Below are 26,256 nucleotides of genomic sequence, written 5' to 3'. Positions count from 1 at the left end.
CAACATAAAAGCATACTACTAGAGTCTACAAACGATGAAGATGATCACCGAACATTAAGCATTTGCCAAGTTCATTTAAATCTTCTTCTGACCATCCAAACGATGAAAAGTCTACAAAAGAGTCTACTAGAGTCTAAATATGTTTCCAGCTTTACTAAACAAATCCATGTAATGCATCTTCTTCAATCTGTAAGCAAATTTTTCAACACAGACAAAATCTCAAAAAGAACAAACCCATGAAAAAACTTATGAAATCCATTAAGTTTATTAAGAATCAAGTCAAAGCTTACAACTTTTACTTACTGATCCCTTGTTCGATGAATCAATGTTATTGCATCGTTCAGAACAGAGATATGAAACACAGACAAAACACTATGAACATGAACAGCTCTGGTAAGAACAAAAAGAAAAGTTGGAGTCTTTATATACTGAAACACTCACAAGCTTAATAGCGACAGAGCACGGCGGATTGATGAGCAGAGACACGGCGGTAATGCTCGAGAGTGGACAAGAGGTGCTGCCGTGACCGTGTTCGATTGCGGGTGAGCGGAGACCACAGAATGGTGGAGAAGGTTAAGGAGCTCCATGCTCCGTCGCTTCCTTCATCTCTTCCTCTTCCCATCAAGACCTCACCCTCCGTTAAAAAGCCTCCTCCGTCAACGCATCCCTCCGCCGCCTCCACTCCTCTCTCGCATCTGACAAGCGTCTCGATCCCAAGCTCGAAAAAAAGGGAAACACAGAGATGAGACTCGAGGACAGAGACGATGATATGAGAATGGCCATCTACCAAGAAGGATAAGAACAAGTTATTAAAAATCAGTCCCAATCGAAGAATCCTAAAGAAAAAAAAAGGTTAAGTATTTTGCCTCCAATAACACTTTACAGCTATTGTTCTCATTTTTATGTTCCCGTTTAATGAATTTTTTTTCTAGCACTCATTTAACGCTACGGAAAAATTAAAATCAGATTTTGTTAGGACATAAGGGAGCGGAAATGCTTCCTATGTCTATAGGCAATGATCGTGTCCAGCACTTCAGTAGATGAGGCGAGCGATTTCATATGTGGTAGACCGTTCAATTATCTGCTAGTTTCCTTAGGATTGAGGGACAGACCGTTGAAGAAGTTCGGATCCAGGAGAGCAGCTTGTTCCAGTTGTGTAAAAGTCGGGTTAGAGGGTTAAGTCGAGAGAGTGAAAGGCACTAACTTCTTGGCAGTAATCACAGGTGAGCAGAAAATGGTCCCTAGTCTCAGAATCTGTGGAGCAGGAGCAACAAAGAGGGAGAAAGTTGGATGCCCTATAACAGGCAAGGCGCAGTCTGGTCATAGACGATCAGCATTTGCACCCACATTGGGAATGAATGTTTTGGAACTGATCCTTTGAACCAGACAGTATCAGCCCACTGCTTTTGCTGTTCCCTTGGTCTTAAATCTTCTCACGTGGGAGCTCCCACTGTTTTTGCTTCCCACGTGGGAGCTGGGGAAAGTGTTTTTTTTTTTTTGACGTCGAAAGACCATTCTATTACTCAAACTTGAGGTGGTCTGGGTACCCAAACCGGAATAGAACAACCAATAAAATGTAACTCTCTATGGAAGGATCTAACAGTTTTAGCTAAAAAGTCCGAAATCTGATTGCGCGCTCGTGGAACATGAATAATGTTGAAATCCGAGAAGCATATCCGTAGCGTCTCTATCCTTTCCAATTCCGTTGCAAAGGATCTGGAGAGAGTGTAGTAGACATACTTTAACTAGTAAAATGATGACTATTATATCTGAGAAATAGTGCACAACAATATATTATTCTAGAAAATATTACGTTTAGACATACTTTCTAGAGGTCTTTTTCACATTGACATACTTCCAACATGAGGCATACTTCTGATTGATGGAATGATAAAAACACCCTTCTCTGAACAAAACCTAAAACCAACTAGAATCCCTAAATCCACGATTTCTCATCCCCTCCGTTTTGTACGCCACCCTTCTAGAAAACTCTAAATCCACAATGTTGTCGAAATTTTCCTCGCTGGAAAACATCTCAGCAGACACATCCCATTAAAGCTTGGCTCGTTAATCAACTTGCGATGTCTCAACCTCCACGGTAATGAGCTTTCCGGTTCGATTCCGTCTCGCCTCTTCAAAGCGACGGCGCGTCACAGTTTCTTAGCTTCCTCTACAAAACCAATCTCACTCCTCTCTTCCTTCCTCGATATGTACACTTTCAAGACTTCAAAACTTCCAAGGCTTCAAAACTTCACACCTCTCTTCTACCATCCGAGAACTCAGATCAATATCCAGTACACTTAATCTCTCATCTAACCCACAACCATCCCAGAAAAAAATTTGTCTACTCTAACCTCTGACCACATCCACTTCTAACTTGAGCCATGGCCATAACTGTCTTAAGGGGCACCAACTCACCAACCTACTATCCAAAAATCTTTCATCTAACCCACAACCAACATATTCCTATCCAGCCAAACCCAACACACATGACTGGTGTCTATACATCCATGTACCACATAACCAATTCACTTACTCTAAATCCTGACCACAAAATGTCAACCTCTGACCTACTAGTCACTGCCCACAAGAATTCCTGACCATAACTCTTCATGTTGCTGCTGCCCCTGAGGAAGAAAATAAGGAAGGGTTATGGTCAGTGTTCACACTTTTACAATATTGTGTGGTCAGTGCATATAGGTTATGTGGTTAGAGGTTATTAGGTGATGGACTTTTTAGAGAGAAAAAGGATTATGGTCAGTGTTCACACTTTTACAATATCACTCTTAATTTTAGGATAGTTCTTTACGGAAACGAAAATATAAACAACGACGAAGAACTGGTTCATGAGGAAGAGAACAGAAAAGCTTCTTGGGGTAGAAATCAAAATATTTGTCTTTAACTTTCCTTCAGTCCCCACAAACACTGACCACATAACATCTACATCTGACCACACATTGTTTGACCCCAACACTCTACACGAGTCCTTGAACACAATCCAACGGTTATTACTGAAACCAAAAACTAAATAAACCTACCAAAAGTTAATTACAACCACAAACTTTAATCTAAAAGTCCCCATCAATGCACCCTACACAATAAATCTACCAATTAATTGTAATAAAACAGTCTAACTAATGTTTACCTTTTACGACATATATAAGTCACGTTTATATCAAGGGCATTTTAGGAACATAAAATCAAAAAGCTAGTCACAAAGGTTAGCTCAAGTGGAAAGTATATTAAGATGTAAAGACAATGAGGCAAAGTACGTCAAAATGTTACTTTCTCATTATTATATTTATGGACACAGTATAGTATGTTACAACAATCTTCCTTCTCTATTAATATGCATAGGGTGTTTTACATTATTCCGTTAAAAAATATAGTATAATATAGTTTGTCAGATAACTCGTTCTCTCCTAGGCACGGAGTTCGAGGCCACCGCTCAGCAAGCTCCTCCACCAAAATGAAGACTTCACTCCGGCACATGTAAGGCCCCAACCCGGCTGCCTAAGCCGCGGTCGATACCTCACGTCGCTCGGTCCACACACTGACCAAACCTCACAATTTTTCGCCCTTTATCTATATTATCTCCCATAGACGAGGGCTAACTTAGACCTTAGCTTAAGACTACCTTAGTCATTCCCTAGCTTAGATCATTTCAAGTCATACGCAGTGGATATTCTCTACTTAACCATTGGTCTACAACCAATATAATACTTGTCTGGTCGAATCACCTCAGCTAATGGTTAGTACACTCAATTACCAGCTAACTCCAAGGTCGATCCTGAACCCAAATCAAGTCATACAAATCCGAGGTTCCATTCTCCTAACCATTCTATCTAGATCTATGCAACATTGCTAGATCATACCTTTGACACATCCACGGAGCTTGTTAGCTCATTGTCGCAGCTGACTTAGTTGTTTAGCTAGCTCATCGAGCTAGCTGAGCTGAACCACTTCACTTGAGGTTCCATCTACTCTCTTCCAGCTGATAGAGCTGTGAGGTAGCTTCGACCAGCTCCCCATCTACTCGTACAGCTCTCTTAGACCTGCATAAACTCTTCCCTTGGGTACATAGTCATTCAACCAACCATACCCACAGACCAAGTAACCTTTGGGAAGTCTTAGGTGCATTTCTGGCCACTTCCAAAAGTGCTCCAAAAATTAATTAAAATTTATGGAAACTCATGATAAATCCCAACTAAGAGATTTCCATAATCGGAATCCAATGAATCAACCCAGATCATATGGATCCCGATCATGATCAGTCCGGTCAATGCCATGGACATCATTTCTGAACCGGCCAAGGCCATGGTCCAGTGCTATCAAGTCTCAAGCGTATGCTCCCCTGGAGCCAAGTCCTTTCATGGACTAATAATGCCCATCAGATCCTAAGTCAATCAACCAACCATCCCACATGACTCAGAACTGATGAGTCTTCATACTTACCTAACCGGCCATGGAACCATGTCCCAATGAACCCGATCAATCTTGTTCTTACAACCGGTGCATCCTTTGATCAATCAGATCAGACACCTTGATCCATCACCTATGGATCAGGTCGTCCATCCTTGCCCAAGATCAGATCACACACGGTCTTCCTTGAATAAATACACCAGCTCAATACTTGTGGTCCATGCCAACAAGTACTAGCCTTACTCATCTCCTTTCCTTGTTGTTGGTTCCAAACGAATTGGACTTTGCACTCCACATGGTTCCTCTAATACTAGGACCCCCATGTGTCTCCTCAATGAGCCGGATCAATGATTCACATCATGATCAGTCCCAACATCAATCCATGATCCATCATGGATAACTATCCAATGAATATCATCTAACCACCATCCCACATTGATGAGTTAGATCAACTAAGATCAGCCTCTTTCCTCAAGGTCCTGGATCCTTAGTTTACATCACAATATATGGTCTTCAATGGGTGTGCCATACTTGGCCTTAACCACACCACAAGAGACAGAAACATGAACTGGAAAATAATTATAAAATCGGTTACCTTATACATGATCTGACTAGATCATGTGCCTTCTTTATCATGAACGGCCATGATCCTCCAAGCCACGCCTTTATCAAGCCCTTATCATATACTTCCAGTATTGATAAGATCCATTCATGGGTCGCACCCATCATGCCTTCCATGGAACTCCCATGAAACCACTTTCTACACTGCATCCACCTTTGAGGCTGTTCATGCCATTGAGAGTGAAGTCCGGCCTTCTCCCTTCTCTCCTGGATATTTGCGTGTGTTACCAAGACACATAGGAAGCCTAGGACGTATTCATCCATGATCAAACACCACCCAAGGGTCGTGCATCACTTCCCTCTTTGTTGCCCATGGAACTGCTTTTCCATACACATTTGCCTTCAAGGCTGTCTCAGCCATTGGAAGTGGGATCCGGCCTCCTATATTCTTCCCTGACCATTTGTGTGTGTTATCAGGTCCTGGAGGATGCTTTGGGTGTTAATAACACGAATCAAAACCTATCAAAGGGTCGTTCATAACTTCCCCTTTGATCTCTCCCAAAACTGACTCTTTTTGGCCTTCAAACTATTCTTGAGGTTGAATGTTGAATCCGACCAACTCTCTGTGTTTTCTCTGATTTTCTTTGTGTTTCAGGATGTAGGAGGAAGCCCTGGCGTTCCTGCAAAGGCACGGACTTGCCTGCCTTTTATAGAAGAAATGACAGTTACCTTTCCAAAGGTTCCACCCTTTCGGTATCATTTTTGGCCATCGATTCAATCAATGGTCCAGATCACACCCATTCGCCTATGGCAGTTACCAGACGTCCTGGAACTGTCAAACCACTCCTGGACATGTCCAAAACTAGTCTACACGGATTGCCCATGCTTCTGGCTCAATCCCAAGAGCCCACCAGCCCATCGTCACACACGGGTCGCCCACATGGCCCGGCCACTGTCCGGACCCGCCCCAACTGCCCAAGACTTGAACACTCAGTTCAGCTAAGTTGAGTTGATCCCCAGCTGTTCCAGCTGACTGAGCTAGTAGTCCAGCTGCTGGAGCTGACCTACACTTCAGTGTGCTACACCGAGCTGCACTACACTTCACCTAGCAGGTCGAGCTTGCTTACCGCATCGCCCAGCTGTTATACACTGCGTCTAGCTTGCTTCTTTTATCTTCTCCAATCCTTCTAAGTCCTTTAGTCTATTTCCAGACCTAAACTTAGTTTTCCCATGATCCATTATGATCATTCACTTCATCGAGCTTCACCCGGACCTCGTCCAGCTACCGGCTCGCTTGTCCAGCTCCTTTGAGCTTGCCTCTGCCTTATTTTGGTTAAGTTCCAGCTATCTGATTCCCTTAACCACGTTTTGGACCATGACACGCTTGTCTTTAGGTCGTATGACCTGGCTGGTGCGTCTCCTCGCACCATGGTCCATCCAGACGATCCTACCTAGGATCGGGGATGCTACAGCACAGCTCCTCCTTCTCGTAATCTCGAGCAACTTCCGTTGATGTCGCACACCATCCCGAAGGTCTCTCTTTCATCTTCTCCAATGGATCTCCTTGTAGCTGGCGCATCTGTTCCTCCTTGCTTGCCCCCTAAACCACCAGATGCAGACCTTGACATGATGCTTCCGGTGGATCCGCCAGACCCTCCAGTTCCCCCGGACCCTCCTCCGCTGCCGGCTCTCTGGGTTTTTCACCGCCAGATCTCGACACTCTGCACCGCCTTTCTCCATTACAGTGAAGAGAAAGGTCTCCTACTCCTTGAGAACTGCTCAGCTACATGGAATTTCAAGTCTAAATCCAAGAAATTAAGGGCTTTCTCGAGGAACCTAGAAGCCTATGTTCTCAGTCCAGAAAACCCACACATCAGCTCCAGCTTGATGGGATCCGATGACCAGCGGTTCAGACCCAGTTCCGTTAAAGCTTATTGGCTCAGACACGGTAATGTCGGTGTCCAAAGCTTTGACTTAACTAGTGCTGGGTTCGCGGGTCAACCCGCCCCGACCCGCCCCGCCCCGCCGCGGGTCGAATCATTTTTTCGATTCAAAAACTCGACCCGCATAACCCGCAAACAAAAACTTTTATATCCGCACCCGCCCCGCCAAAACCCACGGGTAACCCGCCAAACCTGCGGGTAATATTAATTATATTAAAAATAGTTATTTTAATTAAAAATAATTATTTTCTAATTATATAATAATTATTTTAATTAAAAATAATTATTTTATATTTATATAATAGTTATTTTTAAAAAATACTATTAAAAAATTATATTTATAATTAAAATTATACAAATATTTATTGTTTTTTATATATTTTACGAAAAAATGTTTTTTTTTTCAAAAATGTTTTTTTTTTTTAATTTGCGGGTTGGCGGGTACCCGCGATTCAAATTCGGCTGACCCGCACCCGCCCCGCTCAAAATAATCTCGACCCGCACCCGCACCCGCGATTTAAAAATTTCAAATGGTTCGATCCGCACCCGCCCCGTGGCGGGTCAAACTGGGCGGGGCCCGCGGGCAATGATTAAAATTTCCAGCTCTAGACTTAACCAAAGCCTACGCATTATCACTAAATCCCGTTCAGCTTACGTTTCTTGTGTGGTATGATGTCTTCAGTGGTACTTTAATGGTGCTTGTCCATCGTCTTGCTTCAGTCGACAGGGTTCACATAGCCCAAAGCCGTGATGGTGTGCTTAAATTTGTTCAATGGTTTGTTCAACTATCACAGGCCATCCGAGTCTACACAGTCTTTGCTCCATTTCTCATGAATATTAGTGTCAAATCTAGGCAAAGAAGGCATTTCCCAACCTCTCGTAGCTACGGTTCTCATCGTTGAATGGTTTTATCAGTTACATTCTTGTTCGTTGAAGTAAAGGAGAGTCCCCCAGGCCACGATCTAGAAGCTCCGGTCCATGGATCCCTGGGTCATTGCTACATTGGTTTTCCCTACTCGCAAAGGCTACCGCGATGCGATCGGCCCTTTGCTTGGAGCTAACCCTAGAGTTCCCAAAACTCAAGGCTTTCTCCGACAATTCAACGCTCATCAGGGCTATCTCCAGCAACCTCGAGTCTAAAAAAGTCATCGGAATTGTCTCCAACATCCGTTCGATCTCCTCTGGATTTGCATCAATCGGTTTCTCTCATCTCCCCAGATCAAAGAACTCGATTGTTGATACCTTAGCCAAAAAAGGCTCTTCATATTTTCTCTTCCGTGGAATGGACTCCTGAGTTTGGGCCATGTTTTGGGTCCATTCTCTCTTTTTATTATTAATTAAATTTTGTGACAAAAAAAATATATATATAGTTTGTCAGATTCACATCCTGTCAACCGCATATACACCTGCGAGGAAAAGAAAATCTTGTCCAGTTTTGTGTGAAGTTTTCACATCCTATAGTTGGTTTGTCAATTTTGCTTCTCCATATTGTCATTATACAAATTCATTACCCATTACTTTAATTAACCTGAGCGTATTTCAGACATATGTAAAAGTCCTGATTAATCTCCAAAAAAAGGTGAAGCCCACGTATGGATTATTCAAATAGAATGTAGTAGTGTGTTTTTGAACCCATATTACTTAACAATCCAAAACTCTTCTGCCACCAGAGTAACATTGAGTGGTTTCACTACCCCTTATTAAAAAGTTGAAGTTGCTTTCACTAGCTAAAATAAAAATATATAAGGTGATTATGTACCCATTCCAATACATACCCAACTACACGTAAAAGTTTTCATGATAATAATTTTCCAATGATATAGATGCACTCAATCATGAGAAGAAGTGAAATAAATTTTTCTACCAATCTTTTTCTCCAAATTTATTTTTTTGAATATGAAGAAGTTCAGGACCGAATCCCCTAATCTCTTCAAGCTCAAAACTATATCATGTTTGTCTCAGAAGTCACTCGAGTTAGTGACCTCTGACACAATGGTTATGATTCTTTCAAACTGAGCTAATGACCTCTTGTCTTCTCAAGACTTTATTTTTCTTGGCTTTGTTCTTGACATTGATGCTTTATAAAATTTTTGCCTTTTTTCTATTTCCATTTTATATTATTTCGTTGGACGTTGCAGTTTTAAGTCAAACTGAAGGAAACAACATATGATATGTTATGTCATTTGGTCCAAAAACACATGTTATGTTACGTTGCATGAGAAATCAATTTCACGTGGTAAGGTTACTGACCAATGACAATAGTTTGTTAAAATGAGTTAATGAGTGGCTGGAAAGTCATAGAATGTGGAAATAAAAATTTTCTTGTCTGCTGGAAAGTATATAATATCTACAATTAAGACATAAACCATGCAAATTAAAATCAAACCATCCTCATTAGGTTTGCAAATCTAATAAAGACATAAAGTCCATATGTAACAATTTTTTCTATAAATAACGGGCGAGAATGCATAGAAAATTAAAGTGGTGAAGAGAGAGATGAGAGGTGTAATACCAAACTATCATCACTCTTACACCTTATTCTTTTTCGTTATATTGGTTCTGTTTCCTCATGTGTTCTCGACCAATACTTTGTCACCTAACGAAGCTCTTACAATATCAAGCAACAAAACCCTTGTGTCTCCCGGTGATGTCTTCGAGCTTGGCTTCTTCAAAACCACCACAAGAAACTCTCCAGATGGTACTGATCGTTGGTATCTCGGTATTTGGTACAAGACAACCTCTGGTCATAGAACATATGTTTGGGTTGCCAACAGAGACAACGCTCTTCACAACTCCATGGGGACACTCAAAATCTCTCACGCTAGCCTCGTCCTCCTTGACCATTCTAATACTCCTGTATGGTCAACGAACTTTACGGGAGTTGCGCATTTACCAGTTACGGCAGAGCTTCTCGCTAACGGCAACTTCGTGCTTAGAGACTCCAAAACCAACGACCTAGACCGGTTCATGTGGCAGAGCTTTGATTATCCGGTGGATACTTTGCTCCCGGAGATGAAACTTGGTCGGAACCTCATCGGTTCAGAAAACGAAAAAATCCTCACATCTTGGAAAAGCCCTACTGATCCATCAAGTGGAGATTTTTCGTTCATACTCGAAACCGAAGGGTTTTTACATGAGTTTTATCTACTGAAGAATGAGTTCAAAGTGTACCGAACCGGTCCTTGGAACGGAGTCCGGTTTAACGGCATACCAAAAATGCAAAACTGGAGCTACATTGATAACAGTTTCATAGATAACAACGAGGAAGTCGCGTACAGTTTCCAAGTCAACAACAACCACAACATCCACACAAGATTTAGAATGAGTTCCACAGGGTACTTACAAGTAATCACATGGACTAAGACAGTACCGCAACGTAACATGTTTTGGTCGTTCCCGGAAGATACATGCGATCTGTACAAAGTTTGCGGTCCTTACGCTTACTGTGACATGCACACGTCGCCTACGTGTAACTGTATCAAAGGCTTCGTTCCCAAGAATGCTGGAAGATGGGATTTGAGAGATATGTCAGGTGGTTGTGTGAGGAGCTCGAAGCTAAGCTGTGGAGAGGGAGATGGGTTTCTGCGGATGAGTCAGATGAAGCTACCGGAGACAAGCGAAGCGGTTGTGGACAAGAGGATCGGGTTGAAGGAATGCAGGGAGAAGTGTGTTAGAGATTGTAACTGTACCGGGTATGCGAATATGGATATCATGAATGGTGGGTCGGGATGTGTGATGTGGACCGGAGAGCTCGATGATATGCGGAAGTACAATGCTGGAGGTCAAGATCTTTATGTCAAGGTAGCAGCTGCTAGTCTTGTCCCCTCGTAGACATGTATCCAATAATATGCGAGATTTTTAAAAATATTTGTATCGATTGAAAGTATCTAAAAATAAATAATATGAAACCCTTATTATTATCCATGTTTTATATAAACTAAACGTTTATTCACTCAATAATTTTATGTTATCATATCACATTTATATTAGAGCAATGAAAAATATATATATTGGGTTTTATGTATATACACAATGATACCGAGTCCTCTGCATTTAAAAAACATCTCAACTCTGTACATAGGAAAGTATGATCCTCTACAAAATGTCTGAGAGAGAGAAAGAGAACACATCTCAAGGATTAGTCGTTAAGACTCACTGCTCTCAAGAACACAAGGCAGCTCCTAAGACACTGGATAGTTTTCCAACTAACTCTTTGCATCCTATAAGCAATAATGTCGACAAGCTTGTAAGAATTCGCAGTTCACCACTTTTTACTACCACTTAGTTTTATAAATTCCATAGGCAGTTTCCAGCTGCTAAGAATTTGGACTCAGTTACGCACCACATCGAATCACTGAAGTAATGGAACTGGCGTGCTTTAGAATGCATGCTTGCAGTAGAAAGAGGGTTGATGTCCTAGTGCAGAGCGTAATGGACACGCTCGAGCAATTGTACAACTTGGTGCAGCATGAGAGGCGGAGAAGGACATTGTTTTGAACTTGCTTTTAATGAGCTTGGTGATGGCTGAGGTGTAGATAAAACTGACTCCTGCTGTCTATTTGTAAGCTCCAAGAACTGAGCAAGCATGTCACCGTCCAAAATCTTTGTCGCTTGGGACTGCAAACATTGTGAAAACAAATTATGTTTCATATTACTAATAATGGATACGAGATGATTCTTAGCAATATCTTCTACATATGTCCACGTCTACTCGCCCAATGCAGCCACCGAAGTGTGAATTCAAATCTTAGAAACACTAGAACTGCTTTTTGGTTCACTTACCGGACTCTCTCGACCTCGGAACTCCTTGTGATCATTACCAAGAACAGGAGCAGTCAGCGGATGAACCACAAGCTTTGCTTGGACGGCTTCTAGGAGCTCATATTCCTCCCTACAGAAACTTGTGGTCAGTCACTCAATTTCTGGTGCAAGCTTAACGGCAACTAAGTATAAAACAAGACCGTAAAGCTTCTACTTGGTGGAAAAAGGCCGTGAGAATGTATATTTTGCAAACACTAGTAATATATAGTCAATATATATTAAAATCATACCTTGAAATAGGAGCAAAGACGAATATACTTCCTAATAGTGTGCCAGCTATGATAGTATCATCAGCTGCTTCAGTGCTTTTACTAAGACCATAACTTCGCAGCACATCATCAGCTGGAAGTTTGTAAATGTTGCCACCCTGTTCACAATGTAGAGAGAGAGAGAGAGAGATATCATATTGAGAACAGAGATTGAACTTGCACCAACTTAAGCTCAAGGAATTGTTAGACATGGACCAATGCGCCAAGCAGTCGTTTTCTATAACCAAAGACTATAACATACTTATCTAAAGAAGGTAAACAACATAAGATTAAGCTTTGTTATAATAACAGCACAAAACTACGTGAACAGAAAGCAATTCAGATAGAAGCACTAACTTTTCAAGTTATGGTAGTGGTTCAGTGAAATACTCACTGCAAAGTTTAGGATTTACCTTTTTGATAGCCATGGCCACCTCACCCATGTGATAAGCACAGTTCAGATTCAGGTTGGATTCCGGATTTGAATACTCTGCATCATCACAACTAGGTATTTTCAGTTCGCAAAATCTTCTAAGTCACATAACAAAGCCTCTATTAAGAGTATTTTCAAATCACAAGTTGCTCCATAGCATTTAGAAGAATCCTAAGAATAATCAGTGAAGACTAGATAATCAGCAAAGGTAAAGTGTTTCGTACCAAAGTCTGAATGGTCTTTGCAAGACAGGATAGCTATACTCCCCTTGCGATCAGATACAGCAACAGAATTGGCATCCATTAGAAAGCAATCAGCAACTAACCGCTGCGCTGGATCACAATATACTTGGTGAAGTTTCTTCACATCCTTCAATAGCATGAAAAAAAAAGAATATCAAATATTAACAGCCATTTAAGTAGGCAAACAAAGAAAAGAACGTATAAGAAAGGGACAAGATGCACAAACCTCATGGTAAGAATAAAACAGAACACCATCACGGCAATCCCCAACGACGATTCTAGTCAAGTACGTGCGCAGAGATGTTATCATGAAACGTGTCCTCCCCACCGCAAACCTCTTCATTTTATCAGGACGATCGTTCGGGAAACCGCATACATAGAACTATCGAAAAGCAGCAGATTAGCACGCTAAACAAGTGGCAAACAAAACTATATATTATCAAAAGTTAAGCTTACAGCATTGCCAGCAGACGCCAGGAAGAAACGATCAAGGTACGGACAGATCGCAAGTACCATACCCGGCCAAGTGGTTGCAGCTGCCAATTTTAAATGCCACGCTTCAGCTTCGTCAAGTTTGATATCATCATCGTAGCTGTTATCATCTGGACTGCTGCAGAGACTACTGCTTGATAGTTGTTCATCACGAAAAGGCGATGTACGTTGGGAAGTTGAACCGTCTTTTGAACAGATTGTCATCGAACCACTATCCGAGTTTTGAGTGTGTACTAAGCAGAGAATGAGTATTCGTCCTTTTGTACTGTAAAGTAAGCATTCAAAGGTATACACACAATCACTCAATGGTCAAATTAAAAAGTGGCTTAAAGAACTAGATTTTTTCAAACCTTTCTGCTTCACCGCTGGGTAGTATAGCAGGACCAGATGACAAACTCGTCCCAACCACAAGGACTTGCTCATTTCCCACGTGTACAAGCTCCATCGATTTTCCAGTTTCTCCAGGTTTGAGCTTGTAGGATGACAGCACTGATCCACTGAGCGGGTCCACGCAGCATATATCAGACGTACCAGCATCACACAGATCAGTTCTCATCACAATCAATAGTTTGCTTTCACTATGGTAGATAACCTTTCGCGGAGTGCCTCCAAGGTGAAACTTTTGCGCATTAAGCCGTTTGCTATGCACCATCTCCACCTACAAACCAAGCTAATACGTCAGGCAACAACCATAGACGGATCAAAATAATAGCTCCAACTGAATCCTACAAATGTCTATCGTGAATAAAACTAATAAACTATAGAAAGAAATAACTATTTCTTTGTTTGTTGCTAATAATATTTCAAGCAGACTACATCAGAAAATTAAACATTGACTGATAGAAATAGCTAGGCCTAGGTTAGTTCGGTAGGTTTTCTTAAAAACTTCGGTTTTCAGTTCAGTTGGGCAATTGGTTACCAAAACATACCAAAAACCCGAACCGAACTAACCAAGTACAGAACTGACCGAATTTATCCAAATTTTTAACAAAATTAAACAAAAATCTAACCAAAATCAAAACTTTGACAGGATTTTCAAAAACTTTGATAAGATTTTCAAAAACTGAATACCAAACTTTATTTCGAGTTAGTTCGATAAGATTTATGTTAAACCAAACTACCCGAACCAAACTCCCCGAACCGAGTAACTGAACTAACCAAATTTGCAGGCCTAGAATTAGCATATCGTTGTCCAAAGCACACCGCAATAGTCAGTGAAAGTCTGGAACTAAAATTTGTAAAATAGAATATACTTACCAGATGTAAAGAGTTCTCTGCAACAAAAAGAATGCCTTGAGGGCATTCAGACGAGCATACAGGAGTTGCATGAGTAGAAGCTTGGAACGAGATGGAAGTGTAGGAAAGGCTTTGTCGAGCTGTGTGTAACAACCACGGCCTGTCACTAAGAGCTATGATATCTGAATCTAGTGAATCACTGAACGGAACCAGAAAAACAGGTGTGATGCCGATACGTCGTGTGGCAATTAACACAAGGTTGATGGGTAAATTCTCTCTTTCACCCACAACAATGTCCATCTCTTCTTTATTCAACCCGGATGAATGTGAAAAGGAAGGCCACTCAAAACGAAGTAGCATCCCATTTCTTAACCCAGAAAGGACATAGATTTGATCAACTAACACGAGTCTTACATCCTGAGGAATACATCCACGAATAGCCGTTCCCATTGTATTCGTTAGCGATACCATCCCAGAGGCAAGGACTCTAAGACCACCACCGTCATCTTCTGAGAAGGAGAGGACCTCAACAGAAGGCTTATGTGTGCCGATCAAAAACGTATAGCCTCGCTCCATACCAGAAGGAATCGCAGCTTTGCATCTCTTCTTCCCAATACATTTTTGAGGAATTGAGATGCAGGAGACTTCGTACTGCAACTCCACCCGTTGAATTTCGTAGATTTCGCAGCAGTGAGATGATACTGATCTGACCCCAAGAACAGAGAGGAAACAAGGGTTAGACGTAGACACAACTATCAGATTTTCAGCAACCGCCCCCAAGCTGATACTGACGTTTTCTGGAAACCAAGAGGAGACAAACGGTGAAGAACCATCCATGTTGGCCATGCACAGCCTTACTGCATCTTGGTGAATCTGCACCAACAAACCATCGGCAACAAGCCCACATGCCAAGGTGCAGACATCAGGCTGGAAACCAACCGAATCAGTGACATCTTTAAAACTTAATCCAACTGATAAAACCCTAGTCTCCTCAACAAAAGACAGAACAAGAAATGAATGGTACACATCAGGAAGCTTCATTTTAACAGTCCAAGTACCAGTTATTCCTTGATAAACAGGCGCGGTTTTCAGAAGCTTTTCTACATTAACGCCACTGCGAATAATCCTTAAAGAGCCTTCAGGCGTTACGCCACAGCAAGCAAACATTTGGTCTCGTTTCTCGTTCTGGTCATCCACAACCGAGAAATCCAAGATCGGAGCAATGTTTTGAATGGAACTCATCCAATGTAACTTCTCTTTTCCCAATTTGAAAACCGTTCCATCCGCCATTTCGGCAAACGTGGCCAGGAACCCACCTTCCACCCATAATATTTCTTTGCACGGTAAGCCTTTGTACAAACATTCTGATATATTAATCTTGACACCATCATCGTCATATACGAGTCCAAACACGAAAAATTCACCATCATCTAAGCAAATAATCATCCGAGGATTATAGTTATGATCCGGTTCCCAAGTCCATGAAGAGACATGCTTAGAGCTCAACTTTCCAATCTCGCTTTCAGTATCTATGAACATTGGATCCCAATCGCTGAGCTTTAACAACGCAGATGCAGCAACGTTAGAAAGACCCTCATCGTCTCCATCTTGTACTCTACACGACTCTTCAACAAAATGTTCTTCCACTAATGAAGCAGGAGGAGCAAGATCTAAGGATGTCCTAACCAAACAGCAAGGGTTTTGAGGATCTCTGAGATCCATTAAGAGAGCGTCACCAATTCTTAACAGAAAGGCGAATCCAGAGGAGTGAGGAACTTCAACAATACTATGTGCCAGAGGCCCAGCTTCAACATACTCTGATATTAAACATATGGATTCCTCTTTGATGTTCCATCTAAATAAAACCAACTCATTCAGGAGAGATCCTTTCCTATGCAATCAGAAAAAAATACTGAGGTCAGCAACTCTTGGGTCACAGACTCTTATGGAGAAAGCGCAATAACTAAAAACAAAGCTTTTTGAATTGCGAGGATTACATACCTATTAAAAACAATGGCAAGAACAGGATCATAACTCTTGGATTCATTAAAACCTTTGGAAATGAAACACATGCTCCAAATAGTACCAGATAATTCTTCTACAGAGCTAGTCTTTCCTCCGTCTTCAGAAGGATAGAAAATCCTCTAAAAGTTTTTTAAAAAAATATTGTATCACTCATGAGTCATGCCATGGTTAAAAGGATCAAATGAAGTTCCAAGATGCTCCCCAAGTTGGTGACAGAAACCAATACCTCGTGAATAATATCAGCCATAGACGATGTAGAGAGGGAAAATAGAGCGAAGCGATCATGATATGCACTGACAGCAAGAAAGAGACCACTGCAAAATGCATAATAGGACTCAATATTACTCGTTGCTATTTAAAATATATAAAATTTTACGTTCAACAATCAGCATTAAGGAGTGGCTTAGAAAAGTGAACACTCCAACGAATTCAATTTTCTAGAAGAGCCAATAGTGAGCACTTCAGCACTAGGCAAAATATACAAAAGAGATACAGCTAGTAACGATCTATAGGCATCAGCAGAGTCGTGTAAGTAACAAAACCATGGTTAAATAGAAACCGGCATGAAAAAACTTGCCTAGAATCTACAGTGAGCATTCTTCCAAGTTGAGTCCTCGAGTTGCCTGGACTAGAAAGTTGAACATGTTGTATGGGAGAGAACCTACACCAAATGGCAGAAAAAAATGAGTAAGATGACAATGACATGATGTCTTCTTAGAGGAAAAACAAAGAGACAAGAAGAAGAAACCTGTGCATTTCATTGCTAAATGAGAGAAAAGAGAGCTTTCCAGAATCAGAAAGAACAGCCAAAAGGTCTTTTCCCATCTGAAAAAGATAACAAGATGAGTGACGAATCAAAACCAAAGCTAGCTTGTTACCTATTTGAAAAAAATCTTTGCACAAGTGAAACTCCTGATCACTAAAATAAACTATTCCCTGTCTAGATGTAAGAGATGCTGCTTACCTTACTCCGAGGTATAACAGCCAAATCCTTAATAGTTCCAAATGCATTCTGTTCACACACCGATTCAACAATCCCGTCTTCACCTATAACCACCAGCTCTAGGCAGGTCTCCTGAGGTGAGGAAAAGAAAACAACATTCTAGTTACTGATTTTAATATAGCATTACACACAAATTGCTCAAGACACAGAGACAGAGAATAATCCTGGATCCATGATGATTGCCTAAGGCTTTAACATATCCTAAATGCAACTTCCAATTTGTAACCACAAGAAAGCATACAACTTTGTAACCTCAACACAGAAACCCAGTAAGAAGTTAAAACAAGTGGAGATTGAGGCATATCAAACTTCACAGAATCTCAATCCCTAAAAAGAGAAACATTAAAGGAACGATTTTTCCAGATAAGTAAATCAGAATCTAAATCCTAAAAGTAGAGATAAGAGGAAGAAGGAGACACCTTTCCGAAAACGACGTCGCGGGAGGAAGGAGAGCGGAAGTAGCCATAAGCAACCTGGAGGACGACGCTGGGAGGGAGGACGCACTTAGCGAGGTAATGATCACCTGCGGAGGGAGGGGGAGGAGGAGTGGGAGCCGCAGTGGCGGCGGAAGATGATTGAGACTGAGCGGAAGATTCATCCTCCGGAGCTGCCATCATCAATCAAATCAAACACACAAGGAAACGGCAAGGGACGTGCTTTGCTTGTTTAACTTTCTCTCTCTCTACTTTATCAGTGACCCTAATTTGTTTAATTTGTATTTTGCACCCAAAAAAGATTAATCTGTAATGTACAAGTTATAAGCAAAACAAACAATAAAAAACTAACAAAATTCCCTACCATAATTTTTTTTAGTTTATTTTTACAAAATTAGCTTTGAATGAATAAAATAACTAAAATAAATTTTATTAAAATTTTTATTCTAGATTTAACTAATTTATATTTATAGAGTTAAGGATAGAATTTTAAATTTTTAAAAATAAAAAATAAATATTAAAAATTTTAAAATAAAATAAAAAGCTTTTCAATCATTTTTTTACTTAAAAATTATTTTTGTGATAAAAAAATTAAAATAAAAAACTATCTAAAAGAATTGTCTATAAAACTACCGTTCAGATTAATCATAATATTTTTCATGACTCTAATTTGTATTTTTCATGATATTTTCATATGTTCAGTTATCAAATTAATTATTTAATTTCGGTCAATAGAATTTGTCTACATCAAATTAATCATATTTCTAGCCATAATAGTAAACTTATTTAAATTTGTTTGATTTGGTAATTGGTACTCAATAAACCATCATTTTTATATATAGAATATGATTTGGATATTAAAATGTAATTTGAAGTATTTTCAAAATAAATTATTAACTATAAAATTTATGATAATTTATCTAACCACAATCTATTATTATTAATTTAAATTACATTTAACATTTAGTGTTATTATTTGGAATTTAAACTGTTTTGTAAGTAAATTATTAAAACCAAATCTAAACTATATTAAATACTAACAAAGAAACCAGTTTAAAAATAAAATATATTAGAAAGAGAGGACCAAAACAAAGTTGTGGTGAAAGAAAGAAAAAGAGACCGATTATTGCGCCAAAACCAAAGGTGTGTGTCCTCCCTCTCCTTCTCCATCTCCATCTCCATCTCCCCATCTTCATCTTGATTCCCCTTACAGCCTCTCTACTCCTTCCCGCTGCGATCTCCTCACCGTCTCTTTCCAACACGTCCAATCCTAACGGTAAAGTTTGCCTTTTTAATCAATCCATCAGTTGAATTCGCTTGTAACGTGACTCAATTCCCAAACTTTCTGGATCCTGATGGTTCCTGTTGATCGAATCCAAGTCTGAATCGATCTCTCTTTCTAGGAAAAACTCAATAAAGTCTAGACCTTTTTGATCGTAGGGTGCTTAATTGAGAGTTCTTCATCTCTCTCTGTGTGTTTCATTCATCTGCAGAACACATCAATGGATCCACCAGTCTCGGATCTCGACGACCAGAAAGAAAAAGCCGGACCTTCTTTCCACTGCCACCTCTACGACACGGAGCTAGTCCACAAGATATCCCAAACCCTCCTCCCGGGACTCGCCACCGCCTGCGTCGACAACACGACCGGAGACATCTTCCGCAGCCCAGGCTCCGTAGCCGCCGACATCCGCAAAGAAATGATCGAGTACCTAACTAACAGAAGCCAAACCTTCGTCGCCGAGCACATAGTCGCTTCAGACACCGACTCTTCTCACCATCCTTTTGACATAGTCTCCGACTTCATCGACGACTTCGCAACTTCCAAGAGGAACCTCTTCAGCCGCGTCTCCGGGTGGCTCCTTAGCGAGAGGAGAGAAGACAACGTCGACGATTTCGCTCAGGAGATGGAGATTAGTGGGTTTTGGTTAACTGATCATAGGCAAGGACTCGCGGAGACGCTGCTTAAGAACGTGGACTTTAAAAACGGTTATCACTGCGAGATGAGGTTTCAGACCGAAGGGGAACTCGCTGAGCATGTCTTGACGTGTGGTTATAGGACGATGGACTGTGAGAACGAAGGCTGTAATGCGGTGTTCTGCAAGAAGCAGATGGAGAGTCATGACTCCCTTTGCCCGTTTAAGATTGTGAAGTGTGAGCAGAGGTGTGATGAGAGCATCATGAGGCGGGAGATGGATAGGCATTGTATTACTGTGTGTCCTATGAAGCTTGTGAACTGCGCGTTTGGCGCTGTTGGGTGTTTGGATGACGTGCGTCAGTGCGAGGTTCAGGAGCATCAGTTGGAGAGTGTGGGGTCTCATTTGATGTGTGTTCTTAAGAGTATCTACAAGGAAGCTTCTGTGGATGATCTCAAACCACGAGCTGAAGAGATACAACAGGTGAGATATCAGCATAATACATTTAGCTTAAACATGAATTTTTGTTGCTTAAGACTTTTTGTGGTGTGTTGCAGTTGTCTACTAGGTTATCTGAAGCCCGGAATGCAAGATCGCTGACCAATCTCGTGAAGGAGATTGATGCAAAGCTGGGGCCTTTAGAGATCAAAACAAAGAGTATTGATAAAACCGAAAATGCGGAGAAGAAAGGTTTAGAAGAAGCTGAGGTAAAAGGAAGACCAGAGATAGCAGGTGAAGTGGTTTCAAAAGAAGCAGAGGTTTTAGTAGATGATGTGAAGAAAGTTTCCGAAGCTGAGATGGAAGAGAATGTTAATGAAGAAGGGGAATTAAAAGCCCAAAAGCTTTTGGAGATAGGCGAGTTTATCAAAGAAGGGGATAACAGCTCTGCAGCTGATTTGTCAGAGAGAACTGAGACGAAAGCTCCAGAAGTTGTGGTCATGGATGAAGATAGAGAGGAGGATGAGAGTGGAGAGACAAAACAGTTAAGAGCAAATGACACCAGAGGTTCAGAGGAAGAGAATAGAGAGACAAAGAAATCAGATGAAACCAAAAGCGAAACACCTGCAAGAATAGTCATGGACAAGGAGGAGAATGAAGAGGGAGCAGAGACAATCAACTTAAGTGCTCGTGCTTCTGGTGAAGATAGGGAGGAGGAAGAGAGTGCAGAGACAAAACAGTCGAGAGCAAATGAAACCAGAGGTTTAGAGGAAGAGAATAGAGAGACAAAGAAATCAGATGAAACCAAAAGCGAAGCACCTGCAAGAATAGTCGTGGAGAAGGAGGAGAATGAAGAGGGAGCAGAGACAATCAACTTAAGTGCTCGTGCTTCTGTTGAAGATAGAGAGGAGGAAGAGAGTGCGGAGACAAAACAGTCAAGAGCAAATGAAACCAGAGGTTTAGAGACTGATGAAGAGAATAGGGAGACAAAGAAATCAGATGAAACCAAAAGCGAAGCACCCACAAGAATAGTCATGGACAAGGAGGAGAATGAAGAGGGAGCAGAGACAATCAACTCAAGTGCTACTGCTTCTGATGAAGCTGAAGCTTTGTCAAAGAGCTCAGAAGGTTTTTCTAAAGCACAAGCTGAAACCGAACCAAATCTTGCTTGACATCTTTGTTGAGAGACCAAACTTAACATGGTGTGTGTGTGTGTGTGTGTTTCCCTTATGTTTTTTTGTCTGTCTGAAAATATTAACCTCGGTGAATACTATTTGAATTATCAGATGTAATCCAGTTTTGTATTTACTTAACTGATTCTTTTTACATACTTCATCAGTTGACCATGGTTTCAGCTTTTGTTCAATGTCTAATTTCTAAGCCAAATGAACAAAAAAATCGGATAATCTACACAATAAAGTGATGAACAGAACCAGAAAGATGGAGGACAGTGGACACAAAGACTTAAGGCTCCAGATGGGTCTTGTCTTCTTTTATTTATGACAAATTAAGAGTTTTAGGCTATTACAGATAGATATTAAGAATATAGGGACCCGGATTGCAAAATTCAATCTAAGAAGGAAAAAAAAAACTTGGTCCGTTGGTCGTGCAAGAGCCAAGTAGCAGGAGCAAAGAGTTTGTGTGGCCTAGTGTCATCAATGGAGCTCTCGATCTCGCAATCGCCACGTCTTCGATTCTCGTCTGCATCGCCTCGTTTCTCAGCAGCTTCTCATCATCATCATCGAACCTCTGTGCATTTAACTGGGAAGCTTCTAATCCGTTCTAAAGATGCTGCCTTTACGAGCTTATCAAGTTCGTGTATGCGGTTGAAACTTGTTTCAACTAATTACAGAAAAATCTCGATCCGGGTATGGTTCCATTCTCTGTTTAACTTCGGTTCACAAGCATCTTAGCCGTTGAGTTGACTATTAGTCAATAAAGTTCAAACCTTTCTAGCATTTGTTCTGTTCCAATGGAGAATGTCTTCAACTCATTTGAACAATGTCTTATGTGGTTAATTTCTATACTATTATTTAGATTTGATGTTCAAAAAAATCACTACACACAGGTTAGGCACGGACCTTATTGAAGATTATTGTTTAGGCGGATGTCTATACCAATTTTTTTTAGTTAAATCGTTCTAGAAAAGTCGTGTTTCGTTTAGATCTAATTTGCCGACTAGGCACCTCCTAGACCAGTTTTTTAGAACACTGGTTTTGATTAATGTTTGCTTGTGTGTTTCTTTTCAATGGTACTCACAAGCTTTAGATACTACCAGGCATGTTCTCAGGTCGGTGCTGCTGGTTCCGATCCAGTTCTGGATAGAATCTCGCGTTTCCAGAACGCTTGCTGGAGATTTCTTAGGCCACATACGATCCGTGGAACAGCTTTAGGATCAACGTTAGTATATGTTTGCATACTGATTTTATTGAAAAACGCTCTATATTTCATTTTGATTGAGTGTTGAATTTTTTTTGATGACAGTGCCTTGGTGGCAAGAGCTTTGATAGAGAACACTCATCTCATCAAATGGAGTCTAGTACTAAAGGCACTTTCAGGTCTTCTTGCTCTTATATGTGGAAATGGTTATATTGTTGGCATCAATCAGATCTACGACATTGGTATTGACAAGTATGTGTCACCATTTGATGTACATTGGTCACTACTATTATCTAATGCAGCATCACTATGAAGCATCTTGTGTGCATATGAGTTGAATGCATATGATTTGTGTATCATCTAACTCATTTTTTTTTGTGTTGCAGAGTGAACAAACCATACTTGCCAATAGCAGCAGGAGATCTCTCAGTGCAGTCTGCGTGGCTGTTAGTGATCTTTTTCGCAATTGCCGGGCTATTAGTTGTCGGATTCAACTTTGGTCCATTCATTACAAGCCTATACTCTCTTGGCCTCTTTCTTGGGACAATCTATTCTGTTCCACCATTAAGAATGAAACGATTTCCAGTTGCAGCGTTTCTCATTATCGCCACGGTAGGGGGGCTGTCTTATCCTTCTGTATCTTAATGATTCTACTACTAGTGGCTTGTGAACTTTGAAATTTCATTTAGTAACATGTCTTGTGTATCGATGTTTCCTTGTCAGGTACGAGGTTTCCTTCTTAATTTTGGTGTGTACCATGCTACAAGAGCCGCCCTTGGACTTTCGTTTCAGTGGAGGTTAGTCTTCATATAATATAATGGAGCATACATATATGTTACTCAATTTTCTATTGGGGATTTTGCAGTGCACCTGTGGCTTTCATAACGTCTTTTGTGACACTGTTCGCACTGGTCATTGCTATTACAAAAGATCTTCCTGATGTTGAAGGAGATCGCAAGTAAGTATAGCATTTTTCTTTACGGCCTTTCTTCAAAGCATGTTTGGTTAATCAAGCATGTTCCTTTGGATTTGATTTTGGAATAGGTTCCAAATATCAACGCTAGCAACAAAGCTTGGAGTTAGGAACATTGCATTCCTAGGTTCTGGACTTTTGCTAGTGAACTATATTTCTGCCATATCACTAGCTTTCTACATGCCTCAGGTAATAATAATCTGTCTGTTTCCACTTTTTTGGGGGGGTGTAATACTCTCACTTGCTTAGTACGCAGCTTAATCCCATCCATCTTTTAACATTTGACAGGTTTTCAGAGGTAGCTTGATGATTCCTGCACATATGATCTTGGCTTCATGCTTGATTTTCCAGGTAATGCATCCCAAGATCACTCTTATATATATCTTACAAAGTAATGGTCAAGCTGAGATAATGTCAACTCCATATACATCAATCTCATCAGCTTATATATCTTGCAGTGTAATCTACTCTTTATAATATCACTGATGTTGGTTCTTTTTGTAGACATGGTTACTAGAAAAAGCAAACTACACAAAGGTAAAACATCAATTCCTTGTCACAAAATGATTTTAGAAGAAGATGATAATGATCAATGGAGTTGTAGCTAATGGAGTATAGAATTATTATTTTTAATTATTATTGCAGGAAGCTATTGCAGGATATTACCGGTTTATATGGAATCTTTTCTACGCAGAGTATCTGTTATTCCCCTTCTTCTAGCTTTTATGGTGAACACTTACAGTTTTCTTTGTATCTCTCTCTCTCTCTTCTTCTTTGTTGCTTGGAGTCGAAATCAGTTTGTTCATGTACATACTAAGAGGATACTTGTCCCTTTTTGAAATCTTGCAATAATAATTAACCAATACCAGTATGCAAAACATTGGTTAGCTTAAATCGTAAAAGAAAGAATAAATCAAAATATTTTGAACTCATGAATAGTTGTAGAATGGGTTTAGGATTATCATGAACATTGGTTAGCTGCAAATGTTCATGATTTCAAAATATGCCAGTGATAATTTTGTAAATATCTAGCTTTTCCTAAAAATAAAATTACCACAGAATACTGAGATATTAATTGGGAAATATTGTTCTCATGATTTTAACTTTGAAAAATATATTGTGAATTACCCTAAAATATAAGGATAACTGGGAAAATACTCTTAAATACTAGTATGTTCTTAAATGTATTAGAATATATAGATTGACATCAATTTTTCCTATGTATTACTAGCACCAACACCTAGTACACTTAAGACTTTTTTTCACAACAATTCAATTCACAATAACAATCGGTGAATGGATTATACATAGGTTTTCAGGGTTTTCAGACAATTGTTACTGAAAACTATGAACCAAGATTTAACAAACCAATGATAGAATAGATCAAACAAACTGTTTTTCTATTGGTCCAAACAGAGGACTTGATCTTTTTTGGTCTGAGATTAGTCCAACAATTATACAGGAAGTACAAACTTTTTTCGAAGCTGATTTTCTGGACAACCAGCATAACCACTTGAACATCTGCCTGATCCCAGATATATCTCCTCCAATCTCAATGACTGATTCCAGACTGAAAGCAATTTATGTACTGTCAGTTATGAAATCATTTCCAAGATTTGGTTAGCAGATGTGTGTATAGCTGTGGAATGAAGGCCCATGATAGGGTGGCAACAAAATTTCTATGAAATTTAATTTAATTAATTATGTATTTTTATTTAATCTGAAAATTTCAGTCTATAATTGATTAATTGATATCAGTTTAAAAAGAAACAAATCATAAATACTAAAATATTTAAAAGCAACATGATCTAATATATATTGTATACTAGGGTCGGACTCCCCCCCCCCCTACGGGCGGGTAAACAAATGAAAATAAAATAAAAATATATTTTAAATTTTGATAAAAATTTTAGTTTAATTTTAATTAAAATTTCCTCTATTTTATTACATATTTTACTATTTATTTTTCTTTTAGAAATTATATATTTGTTACTATATTAAAACAAATATATCAATTTTACTGTGTTCACAATATTTACTTTTCTCGTATTTAATAGATTTTTAATATATTTCTTCTTAAATTTTATAATTCTAACAATTAGAATAAGAAAAGCCAATTTATTATCTTTTTCTTTAAGAAATAAGCAAGTAGCATAAAATATGATATGAATTGTTGTTTTCTAATATTTATAAATAACATGTTAGATTATATATTTATGAATTATTATATTCGAGAAAAAGTATTTTTATGTTATTTTTATGTTTCTCAAAACTTACATCAACAAAAAAATGAAAAAAAGAATTCTCTAATTGTTTTCCTTTTTTTCCCATCTAAAAGATTTTATTAATTATTGTCAGCACAAATGTTGTTGTACAAAAAAACTGGACAAGATCTAGGCTAGACTAATAAAAATAGAAAACCATAAACCATAAAATAGAAACTTTTTTCCAACAGTTATAAACCTTGTTTTATTGATGTGATCTGATAAATTGTGTTACACGTACACTTGTACCATTGCATAATCCACATTGAGGGTTTATATTCCTAAGCAACATAATATGAACACCAATTTTCAACTTAAAAGAAGAAAACTGTCAATAAGTTGATGAAACCATCTAGATTTTGCATTTGAAGATACTTTAATTCATAACAAAACTAATGAAATCTATTATTTGTGAATGTAAGTTTT

General features: G+C 39.6%; 4 protein-coding genes across 4 annotated transcripts; 3 read left to right on the top strand and 1 right to left on the bottom strand.

The window, feature by feature from the left end:
• Positions 1 to 9,387: 9,387 nt before the first annotated feature.
• LOC106334702 (S-locus-specific glycoprotein) lies at positions 9,388 to 10,848 on the top strand. Its single transcript, XM_013773032.1, has one exon. The coding sequence runs from the start codon at positions 9,423 to 9,425 to the stop codon at positions 10,755 to 10,757; it is 1,335 nt and encodes a 444-aa protein (XP_013628486.1). The 5' UTR covers positions 9,388 to 9,422; the 3' UTR covers positions 10,758 to 10,848.
• Positions 10,849 to 10,928: 80 nt separating this feature from the next.
• On the bottom strand, positions 10,929 to 18,104 carry LOC106334701 (pre-mRNA-splicing factor prp12-like). Its single transcript, XM_013773030.1, has 15 exons — positions 17,846 to 18,104; positions 17,388 to 17,498; positions 17,172 to 17,248; positions 17,001 to 17,084; positions 16,650 to 16,737; positions 16,400 to 16,542; positions 14,420 to 16,289; positions 13,513 to 13,820; positions 13,127 to 13,427; positions 12,897 to 13,052; positions 12,653 to 12,797; positions 12,409 to 12,485; positions 11,978 to 12,114; positions 11,709 to 11,817; positions 10,929 to 11,543 (listed from the first exon to the last, which is right to left on the bottom strand). Exons 1-15 carry the CDS (start codon positions 18,041 to 18,043, stop codon positions 11,343 to 11,345), a joined length of 4,005 nt encoding a protein of 1,334 aa, XP_013628484.1. The 5' UTR covers positions 18,044 to 18,104; the 3' UTR covers positions 10,929 to 11,342.
• Positions 18,105 to 18,947: 843 nt separating this feature from the next.
• Positions 18,948 to 21,544, top strand: LOC106328347. Its single transcript, XM_013766776.1, has 3 exons — positions 18,948 to 19,136; positions 19,354 to 20,259; positions 20,334 to 21,544. Exons 2-3 carry the CDS (start codon positions 19,363 to 19,365, stop codon positions 21,384 to 21,386), a joined length of 1,950 nt encoding a protein of 649 aa, XP_013622230.1. The 5' UTR covers positions 18,948 to 19,136; positions 19,354 to 19,362; the 3' UTR covers positions 21,387 to 21,544.
• A 266-nt stretch (positions 21,545 to 21,810) lies between these two features.
• Positions 21,811 to 24,446, top strand: LOC106328784 (homogentisate solanesyltransferase, chloroplastic). The gene is made up of 10 exons (XM_013767293.1): positions 21,811 to 22,082; positions 22,493 to 22,614; positions 22,699 to 22,845; positions 22,980 to 23,205; positions 23,317 to 23,390; positions 23,459 to 23,551; positions 23,638 to 23,755; positions 23,855 to 23,917; positions 24,071 to 24,103; positions 24,212 to 24,446. The coding sequence occupies exons 1-10, from the start codon at positions 21,873 to 21,875 to the stop codon at positions 24,284 to 24,286; spliced, it is 1,161 nt and encodes a 386-aa protein (XP_013622747.1). The 5' UTR covers positions 21,811 to 21,872; the 3' UTR covers positions 24,287 to 24,446.
• Positions 24,447 to 26,256: the final 1,810 nt, after the last annotated feature.

This window comes from Brassica oleracea, chromosome C3 (assembly GCF_000695525.1).
Source record: "Brassica oleracea var. oleracea cultivar TO1000 chromosome C3, BOL, whole genome shotgun sequence".
Lineage (NCBI taxonomy): Eukaryota > Viridiplantae > Streptophyta > Magnoliopsida > Brassicales > Brassicaceae > Brassica > Brassica oleracea.
The sequence above is the reverse complement of the archived record's forward strand: the minus strand, read 5'-3'. Positions and strand labels throughout refer to the sequence as shown.

Excerpts from the sequence above, each read along its gene's own strand:
- LOC106328347 (XM_013766776.1), top strand. The coding sequence starts at position 19,363 with ATGGATCCACCAGTCTCGGATCTCGACGACCAGAAAGAAAAAGCCGGA. Across the intron at positions 20,260-20,333 it reads GAGCTGAAGAGATACAACAG|TTGTCTACTAGGTTATCTGA; the intron begins GTGAGATATCAG and ends GGTGTGTTGCAG.
- LOC106334701 (XM_013773030.1), bottom strand. The coding sequence starts at position 18,043 with ATGATGGCAGCTCCGGAGGATGAATCTTCCGCTCAGTCTCAATCATCT. Across the intron at positions 13,053-13,126 it reads TGGCGTCTGCTGGCAATGCT|TTCTATGTATGCGGTTTCCC; the intron begins GTAAGCTTAACT and ends GCTTTTCGATAG. Across the intron at positions 12,486-12,652 it reads CAAAGACCATTCAGACTTTG|AGTATTCAAATCCGGAATCC; the intron begins GTACGAAACACT and ends GTGATGATGCAG.
- LOC106328784 (XM_013767293.1), top strand. The coding sequence starts at position 21,873 with ATGGAGCTCTCGATCTCGCAATCGCCACGTCTTCGATTCTCGTCTGCA. Across the intron at positions 22,615-22,698 it reads GGAACAGCTTTAGGATCAAC|TGCCTTGGTGGCAAGAGCTT; the intron begins GTTAGTATATGT and ends TTTTGATGACAG. Across the intron at positions 23,391-23,458 it reads GGACTTTCGTTTCAGTGGAG|TGCACCTGTGGCTTTCATAA; the intron begins GTTAGTCTTCAT and ends GGGATTTTGCAG.
- LOC106334702 (XM_013773032.1), top strand. The coding sequence starts at position 9,423 with ATGAGAGGTGTAATACCAAACTATCATCACTCTTACACCTTATTCTTT.